Below are 15,796 nucleotides of genomic sequence, written 5' to 3'. Positions count from 1 at the left end.
GATTTGTATCAGTTTTGATGTTTCGACTGCAACGATAAGGCAGCAGCTAGTAAACGTATGCAAGCATGAAAAAAAAGAAAAAGATTTTGTACAGACTAAATAAAAGTAGGGCTGCCCAATTATTTGTATTTTAATTTGGCCTTCCGCTATTTAACGAGCATCGCTCCGACTGTTAAAACTCAAAACAACAGGAAATCAGACGCTCCCTAAAATCAATGTAGCACCACGTGTGTACATGTACCGATCGCCGCTGTTCCCTGCAGCACGCAGCTTCAAGTTTCTTAGATGCAGTCTGGACACAAATATACAACGAAATTTAAATGCCACTACAGAAAGTCACTGCAGAGGATGAAGAGCTTGCCCCTCAAAGCGGATCAACATCTAAATTACGGAAAGTAATAAAGAAGAAATCAAATGCAACGAGTGCCGTGTGTTTGCAACACAAAGCAACACAATGTATTCAAACTGCACAAATTACAGCAGAATTAATTCATGAATGCGAAGAAAAACAATGAAATGCTAACGTGAATCATCCAGCATCAACTCAGGCGTCCATAATAGCGAGCCTGTAGGCTACAGCGCGCGTCTGTGTATCCGTCCACATCACAAAGACGCACTGAAATCACCAATGCAATTGCATTTCATTCGGTGTCCAGTGAGCACGGCGAGTAACGAATCCTTTGAGAAAATGGTCCGCCTGATAGACAACAGATATGTTATCATTCCACCAAAGTGGCAATACCTGTGTGTATTTTCCCAGCTGGAGCAAAAGACTTTATGTTATTTATCTGCCACTTTTAATTTATTAAATGTATTGAAAGATTTTTACAGATGTAAAAGTAAAATTCTGTTTACATTACAGTAGATTTGGCATCAGATCAATATTGATATTAATACTTGTATGCATAATAATCTGTGTAGGCTTTAAAAAAATCCAGTAGTTCTAAATACAGTAAAAGGAATTAAAGGAAAAAGAAGAACATCTGACCCCTGCAGTGAGGGCATGTGGTGGCCCTGTTATGCTGTGGTTTGGATCCACTTGTGTTTGGGAAGGGTCACTGCAGGTCAATACACAGCTGTAGGGAGAGATAACCTTTTCCCTAAGATGAAACATTCATATCTTGTTGAGAGTGGTTTGATGAGTATCCAAATGATGTGAATCACACGCTGTGGTCTTGATAGTCACCTGAATCCAACCCAACAAAATATCTGTATTTTGAAGTCTCCATCACCAGGTGAAAGAATATGTGTTGCATGATTGTTGTTTATCTCTCCAGTAGAGTTCTAGAGAATGCCAAATTCCAGTGAAGCCACCAACAGCTATGACACTTTCTGTTGTTTTCTTTTACTCATTCCCCATCTGCATCTGTGAATAATTTCATTTTTTATTTTACATAAACAAATAACATAATACAAACTTGACTCTGATCCTTCAGATTTGCAGAGACAACAACATAACCACGCTGTTTCCCATCCACATCCAGGGCCAATCAGTTACTGATCAGCCTGACTTTCAAATAAATAAATAAATGAATAAATAAATAAATAAAATACAAACACACTCACTGGGAGAACATGCAGACTCCGAACAGAAAGGCCCCAGCTGACCAGAAGCAACAGTGCCAATCTCTGCATCATGCCCTTGTTGGCTGTCTGTTTCTGTACAAATGTTAGACATTAGTTTAGATTTATAACTCAAGAGCCAGATCCTATGCCACCAGAGCTCGGCGGTGTGCGTACACCTGAAATAGCTTTAGAAATGTTTACTTTCCCGATGTGGCTGGTCTCTGAGCATTGCAGCCTCACTGTCACCCTCTCTCTTCGTCTTTGGAGACACACATGTTTCTAACCGAAAGGTTCTCTGCAGATGAAGAAGAGGATGGGTTGTCGTGGAAACTGAATCATAGGCTGGTAGCTACGGTGACAATTGCATACAGTCATTTGCTGCTGTGAACACAAAGTGCACACAGAAACAGAGGTGCAGACCTAAACTAATGCTGTGGAAAATCAGGAAGATTCTATAGTTTGCATATACACACTGGCCAACTGTGTGTCCACTGCTCAACCTTTGTGCACCTCTGTCTCCATGTTCTTCTGTCTCTGCATCGTGACCCTATTTCACGTCTCCTGAGCTCTGTCCATCTCCTGTTCTTGTTTTAGTCTCTTTATCTATGTCACCCTCTCTCCCTCGCTCTGCCTCTCTGCCTGAGTGCTTTTCTTAGCCCATCAGAATTGTGTCACTTTCTCCAGCACGGTAATGTAGAGATGTAATGGCTGCCCCTAAAGGGAGCACAGAACCTGTTGAATATTCTGCCTTTCTACCTGCACCTGAGCCCTGCTCTTTGCTCCCTCTCCAGGGCTCCATTATGGATTATTCACCTTAAAATTGGATTTTTGCCATTGCAGCTAACATTCTCAGAAAGTGTTGCTGAAAGCTGGAGCTTCATGGAAAAGGAAAACCTGTAATTACACTTTTTGTTCATATTGTACCCACTGGAGGAGCAATACAGTTTTCTCCACACTGGTAACCCGAAAGGCTGAAAATTAAGCAGAAAAAGTGGAAAAGTCAGAAAATGAAGTTCATCTGATGAACATATTTAGAGCCTTGTACAAAAAAGGGTTTAAGTATTTTTACTTAAGGTTAATAACAACCGTCTTGGGGTGAATCTTACTTATAACTCACTTATTTGGATTGTATTAAAGTTTTTTGGAATGGTTCCTGTAGCCTTCAGTTGTCTTCTGGGACTCGTTTTGTGGTGTTCTTACCTTTTAGTGCATTTATAATGGAGGTATTTAAAAAATAATATGGCCTGCGTGAAGTACGGTGAAGTACAAATGGTCCAAGAAGTCTAGTATTTTTTAAAATCTGTTGCTTAACAATAATTAGCTCTCTGTGTGTGTTGGAAAGGTTGGAAATTGAAAACAACAATCCTGGTTCTGTCCAGAAGTAACAAAATCTACCTAGCAGTGATTGTAAAATGTAAAAGTACATGCAGAATTCTTGTGACTCTCTTGTCAAGCGCACAGAAGACAAAGAAAATGCCTTTGCATTTCATCAGCAAATCTCACTCTTCAAGACGTTTCAGTTAAAGGGTCAGATAAAAGTCATTAAAAAAGGAAGTAGTGTAGGCTTCCACTCTCAGGTGCTCAGATGGGCAAGAAAATATGTAAGCGTGCACAAGAAACAATAATAACAGGTAGACTACAGATTGTAGTCATCTGATTTTACCCCTCCCAGTTCAAGCGCATAATCCAACAGCTCTGGCTCCCATTAATCGATATTGACTGTATACATCACTCGAGCCTAACAATAAGTAATTTTACATGTTTTTTTGTTTTTTGTTTTAAAGCCCCGTATTCATTCAGGTAGATGAGGCTTGAAGTGAGGAGGATGAGGGTTCATTTGTGTTTTCACGTCTTTGTTGAAGGTAACCCTTATAAAATGGTACGATCCTTCACATCTCAAGTCAGTAAGTGCAGACAAAAGTTAAAATTTGCCTCCATGACACACGAACATACGAGTTCTCTACTCATTCATCTTTGTCCTACCACAGATTAAGTGGCTGGTCTCTACCCACACACATTAAATATGATTTGGCAGAATGACAATATCCATCTCAGCCACTGTATTCAAGATAGTGGGATAACATGGTAGCTTCCACAAACTCTCACCCACTCCTGCCTATTTTAAATTGATTAATTCCAAGTTTGTTTGTTTTTTGAGAAAATCAGTTTGTTGGAAGATGTAATTACACTCTCAATGTACCTTTAAGGGTACTTCAAGTTAACAAGTGATGGTTAAGAAGAAAATTAATTACAAAATGAAGATCTAGAACTAAACTAGAGAAATCATTTTCACTACACACCTTCTGTTATATTTCTAACAATGCAGTTTGGTGACAGTTCCGACAGCTTTGAGATGTTTTGTGTTACCACTCTGACTTAAAAAAAAAAAAGCGAAAAAGTCCCTGTTGTTCTAGGTAGACTTTGTGCACAGTTTTCCAAGAATCTTAGCAGGTTGCTTCTTCCAAGTATCTTGTCGCACGAGTCTTTTGTGGATTCAAGCTGTTTCCGTGTCTTCAGTATCTTCCTTGAAATCCGGACTGACTTCAGGAAGTTGACATCAGTGCTCTGTGGGGATCAAAACCCTCTGTTGTCGGACTTCTTGTTCTTCTTGTCACCGCAGGTGGTTCTTTATGACTGTATATGAAAGGGCCTGTTATCTGTCTGCACAATACTGTGGCTCAGAATCAGACTGACATGGGCGTTGAATTTAATGCACAAAATTGGACTAGATCAAAATTAATTTGGTTAATTGGATTGTGGGATGTGTATTCAGTTCTCATTAAGATCTTGGCAGGAGAACTGTACATCTGGAGCTGAGCTCAGCTGGCTGACTTGAGATTGAAAAACAGGGTGACAGTCAAGGTGTGAAGATAACATTTAAATTCTCCCAGTGTGTTAATAAGCTAAACATTTAACATAGAATTTTTCAATTCTCTTTAATGGATTAAATCTTTGCTGCTCAAATAAGAGACTCAATCTCAAAGCCTTTAGAAACATAGTTTGTCAAATGGGACTAGAAGGTGATTTGATCTTGTGATGATGGTCAGAAACAAGTGTTTCAGTCCATCTGAGCTCAGTTCACTGGCATCATTAAGGATGGCATGGGTGTCTTAGTTTAGTGTGGTGCCGCTGTAAAAAGCGTTGCTATGACAACCTGACAGACAAATAATATACGAAAATGTCAATAAGTAATTTGCATTTTGAGGCAAACCACACACACCCAGGAGCAACATTGTTTTTTAATCTGGCAATTATTACATACAGTGTGTCCAAGGTAGTTTGTATCAAAGTCAGAGGTGTTAAACCACAGGACTATAAAATCCACAGTCTGTCCACAGAGGTTCAAGAAGTTTCTTTTCCTCTCTGTAGTATTTCATGTTTCTAAGCTGCCAAATTTTATGTAAGCTGAAATTAGTCTCCTTAGTCTGTTTAATAGCGGCAAGCTGTAATTCATGATCTCTTGAGTCTAAGCAAAACCAATGGGAAAAATCAGAGGTGAGTCATGTGGAGTTAAAGTATATAAGTGTCCACCACCCACATCTCTGTGTCTGTAAAATTTGCTCTTATGTATAGAGGCAGGTGTAGAAGCTTGGGGTGAGTGAACATCTATTTGTATTTATTTGTTTCTATGTGGTTGCTTTAAAGGTTGCATTTCCTCTTCTGTAGTAATTTTGTAACTCTTCATAGTCACCCTGCATCACTGGTGTTAAACGTCTTATTGTGGTCCCTTTACATTGCGTTGTAGCTGTTTCTATGTTGCATAGCTTCAGATAATTTTGTATCTCTTTGTGGGTGTTTGTTTTTAGTTTTGTTGCATCATTTTGTGGCTACTTTTTTGTGGTTATTTTGAGAATATTCATACAGCGTTATTTCCAAAAGCTGTAGATAAAAACACAATGCCATCCAGCTTTCCTCTTATCCAGTCATGTGGGTCATGTGAGTTTATCTCTGCTGTTATTGGGCAAGAAGCAGGGTACACCCTGGAAAAGTTGCCAAACTGCTGCAGGGCTAACACATGGAGACAGACAACCCAGGACCTTTGCTGTGAGCCAAACGTGCTAATCAATGCACCACCTGCAAAAACGACTACCACTGCTGCCCCAAAATTTACTGTGATTTTTGCACATTAAAGTTGATGAAATTTTATTACTAAAAAAAACCATTTCAACAACACTGGAAACAAGGCCCTGCGACAAACTGGCGACCTGTCCAGGGTGTACCCTAGCTCTCGCCCTATAACAGCTGGGATAGGCTCCAGCGCCCCCCGCGACCCTGAAAAGGATAAGCGGAAGTGAATGGATGGATGGATACAATTCTGAAAAACACACCGGATCGAGCATTTTACATCTAATTTGGTTAACGGACAAAAGTCAGCAACATGAGTATAAAAAGAGCAACTCCGAGAGGCAGGGGTATCAGTGGGCAGGGTTCACTTCTCTGTTAAAACCACATTGTTAAAGACCACAGGTCACATTTGCATTCAGAGAATCTGGAGAATTTTTCAATATATAAGTCAGAAGGATCCAGATAAATGCTGAATGGCTGTGATCTTTAGGTTCTTAGATGGTAGTGCTTTAAAAAAAAATTCAGAGACTTATAAGTGCACAGCCTAGACTAGTGCACAGATCTTTGGTAACTTGCAATGTTTGAAGACATCGTTAATTCTGTACCAAGTGTTATAGCAACATGTGCTGCTGTCCCGACATCATTTTCAGGGAAGTCAATGTTCTCCACATTATCAGAGTGTGGCTCGGTCCTACAGTTCAGAGCCGCCATTCAATGAAAAATTTAATGGACTATAAAACAAAGAGAATGCAACTAAAATCATAGATCAACCAGGATAACACGTGGTTTCAAAGTTACAGCATCATACTGCTAGTCTCATAAGTACTCAATGGAAGTTGTGCAATAGGCATTGCACAGAGGCCAAGAGACTTTTCCTTTACTTTATTATCCTGAGTGTGGACATAGACACAACTTTATAAAATTAATAGCAACACATTTAGTACAAAGATGCACAGCAATACACATTTCAGTTTAATTACACGATTCAGCACTGCATAAAAAGTACATTAAAAACATGGCATAAACATTGGCTTCTTATAACATAAACAGTGTCATAGAAATATACATTCGATATATGCATATCAGAACCTTCTCTGCTCTCTCTGCCCTCTCCAGTTGTTAAGGCTGTGACAGCTGCAGCCTCTGTCTTTATCACGTAATACTTTCTTTGCAACAGAATCTCATAAAATATTTACAAAATCTGGTAAGTACATAATTTGAGGAAAAAAACCCATCATGCATTTGTGATCATCAGTTTGTAAACAGTGAGTAGATACTGGCAACATGCAGGATGAACTTAAGTCATAAGTAAAATACACGGATTTTTTAAAAGCTAGCAAAACGGCCTACTGAATACACTCAGTGTCCAACATCTGTCCTGTGGTAGTGCTACAGCTGCCAGTATGCCTCATTCTTCTCTGGTTATGTCCTCTTTACTTCACCAAGGATAGTGGAGCATTAAATCTGCCTCCCAGATAACTGCTGATCAAAACTTTTAAACAGAACCCTTCCCCCTGGAGGGTTAAATAAATGCTGCTCTGTTGAGACTCAGTGTATGAGTCCATCACACATGAGCACAAAAGCAAACAGCTTTCATCTGATATGCTACCTGAAAAGGTACAAGAATAAAGAGGAATCAACCACTGATACAGTTCAGCTTAAAGAGGACTTCACACAAAGGAGTTGTATGTATCACATGGTATCAATCACAAGACACATACACATGCAAAAAGCAAAAGAAAAAAAATACATCCTGATAAGTTAATTTATTTTCCCCTAAACAGGCCAGTGTTTCACCTGCATTTTATCTGCACATTTTGGACATGCAAGGTACTCTACACATTATCATCACTGATCTGTGTGCTGGAAAGACTGAAGAAAGAAAGAGTATCACTTCAGATGGGTTTACACTGAAAACTGACCAAACATTCTTTAATCAGTGAAAACTTAGAGATGTCTTCAACGTTGGATTTTTTTTTCCACAACTAATTTTTGTCTACTGCTGACATATACTGTACAGTTTCGTTCTGTTTTGTTTGCCATTAACAAAAAGGAGGGGTTTCGTCAAGCTCTTGTATCTCATGTGGGCTCTCGTCTTCGGGGCGTCTCACTCTGGTGCTGGGTTAATGGGCGGTAGATTCCGCTGTTTAAAGTACTGGGTGACCTGCTGAGGCAGCTCAGCCAGAACTGACTTTGCAAGGGTTTCCTTGGGCGCCTGAGAGGAAGAGAAAAAAACAACACAATGCGTTTTAGATTGAATAAAGTGAAAGATTTAAAATGAGACATTTTCACTCTCGTACAGAAACCTTGGCCTTTTTAATACACTCACTGTGAAATTGTGTGTGGAGTGTGTTCAAAACAGTCGGCTTGTGCATTAGCCATTTACCCTGTCACTTACCAAGTGCAATATGTGTACAGCGTCCATATGAGTGAAGGCAGAATTCTTAAATTAACCATAAATGCATAATAACTACTCTTACGTTTTATACTACTAAGTGTTGAGGTATTGTAGACAAGTTACCACTAAGCACATTAACTTGTTCACCAGTGTGTGACAATCGTGATGACAATGTAGGATCAAGTGAATAATGCCCCAGTCTCAAAGGCTTAGAGACCAGTCTATGACCATCTGACGACCACTGGTTGTGAGAGGATAAATGAATATTCCCTGAGTGACTGCAAGTGGTCGCTAGAGGTTGATGGCATTCGCTGGGAAAAATAACAATTTGATAAATAAAACTGAGCTAAACTGAATTCAGTGTGTCAATGATGTCATGTGGTAAAGCTCAGTATTTTAAAGCTAATGCTTTGACTGCTTTCACCTTACTTATAAATGTTTAATCCTTTTCCTTATTTCCTGTCATCTCTAAACAGGTACAGTGACAGATGCTCTTAAGTAAAAAGGTTGCTAAGTAATATCTTTATACCAAAAGCTGTACAGCAGCCTTCATAAAGCTCTAAACACTCTGTTTCATAGATTTTCTACTGTTAATATGGTCATCTCTGCCCAAACCCCTGAGGTACAGCTAATCAAACTGGGAAACAACACTACCTTAGTGGAGCCCAGGACCCATCATACTTAGCTTGAACCGAGCATCAAGTCCCATTTTAACTTGTTAAAAAAAACTGTTAACTTTCAAAGTAGCACTATACAACCCTAATGATAATAATTAGTACAAAAGAATCTACCCTCCCAGCACAGCTTATCAATCAGGTCACTCTAATTTCCACATTTCCTCTCTGTCTTAGGCTTCATTTCTCTCTCTTCCTCTCTGTTCAGTCAGTTGCTGTCTCTTAACCTCCCACCAACAATCTGGAATGAAGCCAGTAAACACTGTCTGTTCCTCCCACTACAGAGGAAATCAACTCGCCCACCATCAGCCCACACACACACACACACACACACACACACACACACACACACACACACACACACACACACACACACACAGACAAAAAATAAACACATAAAAAGACGATGACAAAACCCAAAATGCCCTAATGAGCCCTCCTGTGCACAGCCTGAAAATGTGCACACACTAATTAACCAGTGTGCTGACCTGCAGCAAGCATGTATGAAGCCTCATTAAAATGAACACATTTCAGCCTTGTGTATTATGTGAAATCTGCAACATTATGAGAAGAAACTGAATTCTTTTTATGTAAACAGAAAGAATTTCGTGTTACATGTATTCGAGGGCAGCATCAGCCAATTTGGAGAATAAGAACATATCAGACTGGGTGTTTATACATATTTGTGTGTATCTACTGAAACCAATACTTACGTTGCGGAAATCCCTGAAAGGGACAAACTGCACAATATCCCGAACAGCCTCCTCTCCTGTGCTGGACCTCAAAACGCTGGCGTCCCCATCCAGGAACTCCATGGCGGCAAAGTCGGCATTGCCCACGCCAATGATGATGATGGACATGGGTAGCTTCGATGCCTGCACAATAGCGTCGCGCGTCTCATCCATATCGCTGATGACACCGTCTGTTATAATGAGCAGTGTAAAGTACTGCTGCAGAGGGGAAGAAGGATGGTGCGAGAAAAAATGAGAAGAATTAGCAAACAACAAAAAGTTATTTTTAGTTGAGCTCTTGAAGATGAATCTACAACTACAAAAAGACTTGAAACACAAATTCAGTAATGATCATTATGCTGTGAATAATGGTAAACAGAGTCGCATATTGCGGATGAAGAGGAAAAAGAGTGCTAGAAAAACAAAACAAAACAGATATTATTACGAGTGATGGTGAAGAAGAGTCAAATACAACGCAGAAATAAAGCCTTTCTGCATTTCATCAAGCTGAACTCCATCTGAACTCCATTTGTGCCAATGAAAAGAAAAAATCATGACAAAATAATGGAAGTGAAAGATAAATGGCTGGATTTATTGTAACTTAGTTTCGGCGTTAAAGTAAATTCAGATCACTTCAAGATTATTTCTATAGCATCACAAACACAGTTGCCTTAAGGCACTCCAAGATAAAGACTACCGTATTATTGAGACCCCAATAAGCAAACACCTGGCAACAGTGAAAAGAAAAAACTGAGTTCTAAAAGAGTAAGAAAACTACAAAACAAGAAAAAAGTAGTCAAACAGATGAGAACAAGACTTGTGGATGAGCATAAAATTATTTGCATTGTAGTTGCCTCCCAGGATGCTCCCAGGAGACCTTCATGCTAACTTCTAGTCAACTTTAACAAAATTCATAATTCAAATGTTCACCCTCTATCAAAATATAGATATGAATGTAGCTGAGGACCCCTGGCTGACCAAAGCACCTTTGAAAAATGGTGGGGGGTGGTGTTACGAGTCCAGCATGTATGGGTGCAAATGTGTCTTTGCTGACAGAAGAAAAACAATAAGGATGCAGCAAAACTCAGTGGACGACATTTCCTCACTGAGCAGGATGCAGAATGTGTTTAAAAAGCTACATCTCCAATAGTTCTTTCTGTGTTCTGATGCAAATGTATTTAAAAAGAAGAAGAAGCTAAGACTACATGCTTTAATGTGGGATTATTTTATAACAAAAAACCCAAATAAAACTGTCCAAATACATAACTGCTGGACTATATCTCTCTCTGGCACAAAATAGCATGCATCAATTCTGCATAATGAAATGCAAATGGTTGTCCTACGATAAGAACAGACAAAGTGACGATGCACACTGACTTTTCTTGGAAGAAAATCGCACTTCCACGTGACACGCAAACAGTCACACACGCGAGGACGACTCTGAAGCCTGTCTCTTTAATGTGCTAACAGCAGCGCTCATTAGAGAATCATTATCACACAGACAGACAGGGTCGCTCACACACTGAGGCACGCACAGACTGCGCTGGCCTGCAGCCTGGGTGTGTACGCGTGTCACTGGCAGGAGCGTGATCATACACACTCGCACAGTCTGCAGTCGCAGGTTCTCTCATTATCTGAGAAACAGAAACGCCAAGGCTGAGGAGTAGCTGATTTGTGAAGCCTACCCACTGACTTTCTCCAACACACACCAGTCTAACCAGTAACTCAGCGTGTAGCCTGTGCGCACGCACGCGCATTTGTGCTGCAGCTGTTACATCCTCATTGTCTGTCATTCCTTCCTAATTTCAACCCGTGTTTGAACTCGCTGTAATATAAGACAAGAAAAGGGTCTGCAATCATTTCCTTACAGAAACAAAAGGATTCTGGCGCACAACACACAGACGAGTACAAGCCTTTGTGTATTCTGCTCATGTATTTTTTCTCCACAGGGTGACAGGGTACAATTAGGGACAAAAAGCACCGTGGGAGCATAATGATACCCAGCCACTACACTCTCGTCACATATAGGCAGTAGAAATGCCAGTGGATATGTACAGGAGAAGGACATGTATATGTTTAAAGTTTGTAGATCCCAAACTTCAGCGAGTGCTGCACATCTATATACTCATACCAATGACAACATCACGTGGAGCCTTATGCATGAGAACACTGTCTCTGCTCCGGTGCTTTTTGTTTGTTTTTGTACACTCTATAGTGTTTATAAAGCAGCAGAAGAGCAACGTGGCATAATTCTGTTTTTGACACAAAGATAAATATCATAAAAGGAAGTTACGATAAATCATAAGAATGTGTCGGCCCCGGTGTTCGAGGAACACTACCAAGAAACGCTGCCAAAATAGAACGTCTTTTTTGGATGTGTCATAGAGCCTTAGGGTTGCTCTTATTTTGGGTTTTAGGTGTTAGCTTCACTGACATATAATAAGCCACTGGAAGTACAGCATGTTGCAGTTCAGTCGTTTTTTTGCATGAAAGCCAATTCAGATCAGGCAAGCTCAGCTGAAATATGCTATTCATGACTTTTTCTGCTGCTAAAGGTGTTTGGGATGTATATGTGTCTCGAAAGTACCCAGCATTACAGTAGAACTGCTGCAAGCACAACTGCGCTTATGATAAGATCGCTCAGGCTATCTAAAATGAACTAAAAATAAAAGATAAATAAAATAAATAATAAATAAAATTTTATTTATATAGCACCTTTCTAGACAGAAATCACAAAGTGCTGCACATAGGATAACAAATAATAAAAGGGTAAAACAGACAATATAAAACAGGCAGAAATTGAACCAAAAACAGTTTTAAAAAGGTGAGTTTTGAGTTGTTTTTTGAAAACAACTACCGAGTCCGGAAATGTAGGGAGATGCCAGTCCATGCAAGGCTCTAAATGTCAAGACCAGGATCTTAAAATGTACTCTAAATTCAACAGGAAGCCAGTATAGCTGAAATAGCAATGGTGTCACATGTGACTACTTGGAGGATTTTGTCAACAGTCTACCTGCAGCGTTTTGCACAACCTGCAGACGATCCAGAGAACCTTTGCTTAGACACATAAACAAAGAGCTACAATAGTCCAAGCGTGAGGAAATAAATGCATGTATAGCAATCTCCAGTTCAGGGCGAGATAAAATAGGGCTTAACTTAGCCACATTTCTTAAATGATAAAAACAAGACTGAACCAGAGATTTCACATGCCCATCCAATGTAAGAGTCGAGTCAAAAGTGACACCTAAATTCCTGATAGAGGATTTAACATACACAGAAAGAGGACCAAGGGCTTTCACTATCTGGGATACAAATCTGTCCGGAGCACATATGAGGACTTCAGTTTTCCCCTCGTTGAGTTGGAGGAAATTTACAGCCATCCAATGTTTGATACAATCTAAGCAGTCATTTAAAAGCTGAAGCTTAGATAAATCCTGGGGCTTAAAAGAGATGTACAACTGAATATCATCAGAATAACAGTGATAAGAGATGTCCTCAAAAGAGCCCATTAAATGCTGGAATGGGAGAAGATATATTAAGAACATTAAAGGCCCCAAAACCGAACCCTGAGGGACATCACAAGTAAGGGAGGTAGAAGATGACCTAAAATCGGGGACCACCACAGAAAAAGATCGGTTATGTAGATATGAGGAGAACCACTCCAAGGCAGTACCCGATACACCAACCCAATGTTTAAGCCTTTCGAGGAGGATGTGGTGGTCAACAGTGTCAAAAGCCGATGATCACAGACAAACTTTAAACAAGTCCATCCAGCAGCGACTGATTGAGTCCTACCCAGAACCGAGCCACTGGCACGAGAATGAAAAAACAAGAAGCCTCCCTGGTCAGTGTCTCAGCTGCAATGAGGTGTAAGATAGAAGAAGCTAGGACAGACGTCGTCACTCCAGTCTGCCACCTTCCTTCCTGACACGCTGATCTACATACCAGGAGACCGAGCCAACAGATGCACACACTTGTTAGCTCCGTCAGCCATCAGTGTAGATAAATTGTGAGTATCAACTTCCCTGACAGGCATTCCCTGTCGACTATTACTGGTTAGTAAATAAATATTAGTGTAATGTTTGCATTTCTCTGGTGTGAGATATGACATATGTATACATATGGCTACTAAATTGAATGAAGGGAAACTTACTAACTGCACGCCATAAAGGGCAGAGCACCATCGAACAGCAAAAGCAGAAAAATGACAAAAACTGAGATTGAATCAAAAAAGAGCCTAAATACCTGTGACACAGAATCACAATAAAACATAAGGTGAAAGAAGGCATCAGTCAGTCAACGCCCACAGACTCCCATGTTTGGCCTATATAGATAGTTTACAGACTTTCTAAGGTGAATGTTTATTTTTTTATAACTCAGTGTGTCCTTAAAAAATGTGAGGAAACTGGGTAAATGGAGGCCCAAATAAGAAGTGGCAGGCCTACAAACTATCTATGGCAGATTAACTGTATTTAAAAGTCATGTACAAGAAACAGGAAAAATCCAGTAAGCCAGATCTGACACAGTACCTGAGAGATTCATCTGGCCCTTCGACTAATCCGTCTACTGCTCATTAGGTTTAGAGGGCGATTAATAGGACCAGGTAGATTTGGGTTTTTTAACTCTCAAGATATTTCAGTGCAAACCAAATGAGTTTGTAATCACTAAAAGTAAATAAATAAATTCAACTTTTCCATAAAGTATGAAGCTATAAAATATCAAAGTGAATGAGCGCCTTCCAGCACAGTCCTAATTTGATTCTTGGCATCCAATCAGAAATGTCTCTTTTTTTACATTTACTTTTAAAAACTATCAAAATTAACTTTGATTTAACTTTAATTTCATCGGTGTCTTGGGCATAAAAACCTGCATATAAAGAATCGCTGATCAAATCTAAATTGTAAAATGAAGTTTTAAGAAGTTTTTGCTTTTTTTTGTTGAAGTAGAATTTTTATTGAGTAAAATAATTGTCTGTTTCCAGGAATATACAGTAACATAACGTGCTTCATCCTATGGTTCTGCTTACACTTTAGCTTTTATGTTTTAATCCACAACTACTACTAATCAGACTGCAATGGACTTGAATGGGAATAAAGAAAATACTCAAACAATTGATCAAAGAAATCACAACATATATACATATAACATGCAATCTGTTGGGTATATGGTCTCTCTGGATTAGCAGAGAATCACACAAGCAAAAATAATTTCCATCCCAAGTCAAAGGATTACCTAATACCTGGATCCTCTATTATAATCTTTCAAAATATGAATTAATTCACAGGTAGAGAGGGGACCTTTTGACACTCATGAATAATACAGACCTGATGTATTTTGTACTTTGCATGAACAACAACTGAAACTGACATTCTAATTTCAAGCATACAAATGCAAAACATGAACAAAAACCCACAAACATCACGCTAACATGAGATTCAAAATAATTCATTGAATAATTTCACATTAAATCAAAGTTTTATTTTATATTTTGATAATCCCTTGCAACGTTATCATAGGTTTGGAGACAAATGACTGGAGGGAGCTCTTTAGAGTGCTTGGGAAACGTTCAGTTTTAAAGAGAAAGAAAATTATTTAAATGGAATGTCACAAAAATTGCATTTATAAGTTTTTAAAATGGAAATGACAAGATTGAAATTTATACAATATTACATTTCATTATAATTAAAGACAAAAAAGGCAACCAGCCCCCTCAAAAAAAAGGTACAAACTCAAGCTAAAATAAGACTTCTAATGTCCTTAATCAAAATCAATTAAATTAGGTACCACTTCCATTAGAGGGAACCCTGCTTGACCTTTGCCTTCATTAAAAAAGCTTAACAATCAGAAAGAAATCGAATTAGGTTTCCGAGTAGCCTGAAATTTTCAGTCAGTGTTTAATTTCCCCAGACGACGACATGTATTGATTTAACTGTTTATGTGACCTTTCCTCTCTTTGTTCCTTAATTTCCTTTATAAACTAAACTGGGTAGCATCACAGAGAGTACATGTGTATTTCTGCAGCTGTTAAGGGCAGCACAGGTGTAGACATTCCCTCTGTGCTTTGGGCAATGTCAGCTCTAAGCTGTGCTAGCTGCACTAACTCAGGGTTCGTTCACATTTGAAGGAAAATTAAAACCTTTAATTGTCACACCTGAGCTGATTTTAACAGATTTGATCTCCTTCTGGTGTAGTTACACAATGCTATAAACACGACAGTGTTGGAATTTCCACGTTCTTGAGAATGCAAGGGTCTGCTTAGATCCAAGGGAAGTAAGGGCTCTGCGTGCCTGCCCATGTGGCAGCAATTTTTTCATGACAGGCACTACACGGGAACTGACTAACTGAATAGCCCCCAAGAAAAA

The 15,796-nt window shown here is 39.3% G+C and overlaps 1 protein-coding gene across 1 annotated transcript in view; it reads right to left on the bottom strand.

Moving 5' to 3' along the window:
- Positions 1–6,498: 6,498 nt before the first annotated feature.
- The window catches only part of cpne2 (copine II), a 55,156-nt gene continuing 45,858 nt past the window's right edge, over positions 6,499–15,796 (bottom strand). The window contains exons 15-16 of the mRNA XM_085464594.1: positions 9,417–9,653; positions 6,499–7,846 (exon numbers count right to left, since the gene is read on the bottom strand). Of these exons, the coding sequence (XP_085320720.1) occupies positions 7,739–7,846; positions 9,417–9,653 (345 nt within the window). The 3' untranslated portion in view covers positions 6,499–7,738. The remainder of the gene's footprint in view (positions 7,847–9,416; positions 9,654–15,796) is intronic.

This window comes from Copadichromis virginalis, linkage group LG7 (genome assembly GCF_057382275.1).
Source record: "Copadichromis virginalis isolate Kocher_CV1m ecotype Utaka linkage group LG7, C_Virginalis_male_GT1.1, whole genome shotgun sequence".
Taxonomy (NCBI): domain Eukaryota; kingdom Metazoa; phylum Chordata; class Actinopteri; order Cichliformes; family Cichlidae; genus Copadichromis; species Copadichromis virginalis.
This window is presented reverse-complemented; position numbering and strand designations above follow the sequence as displayed.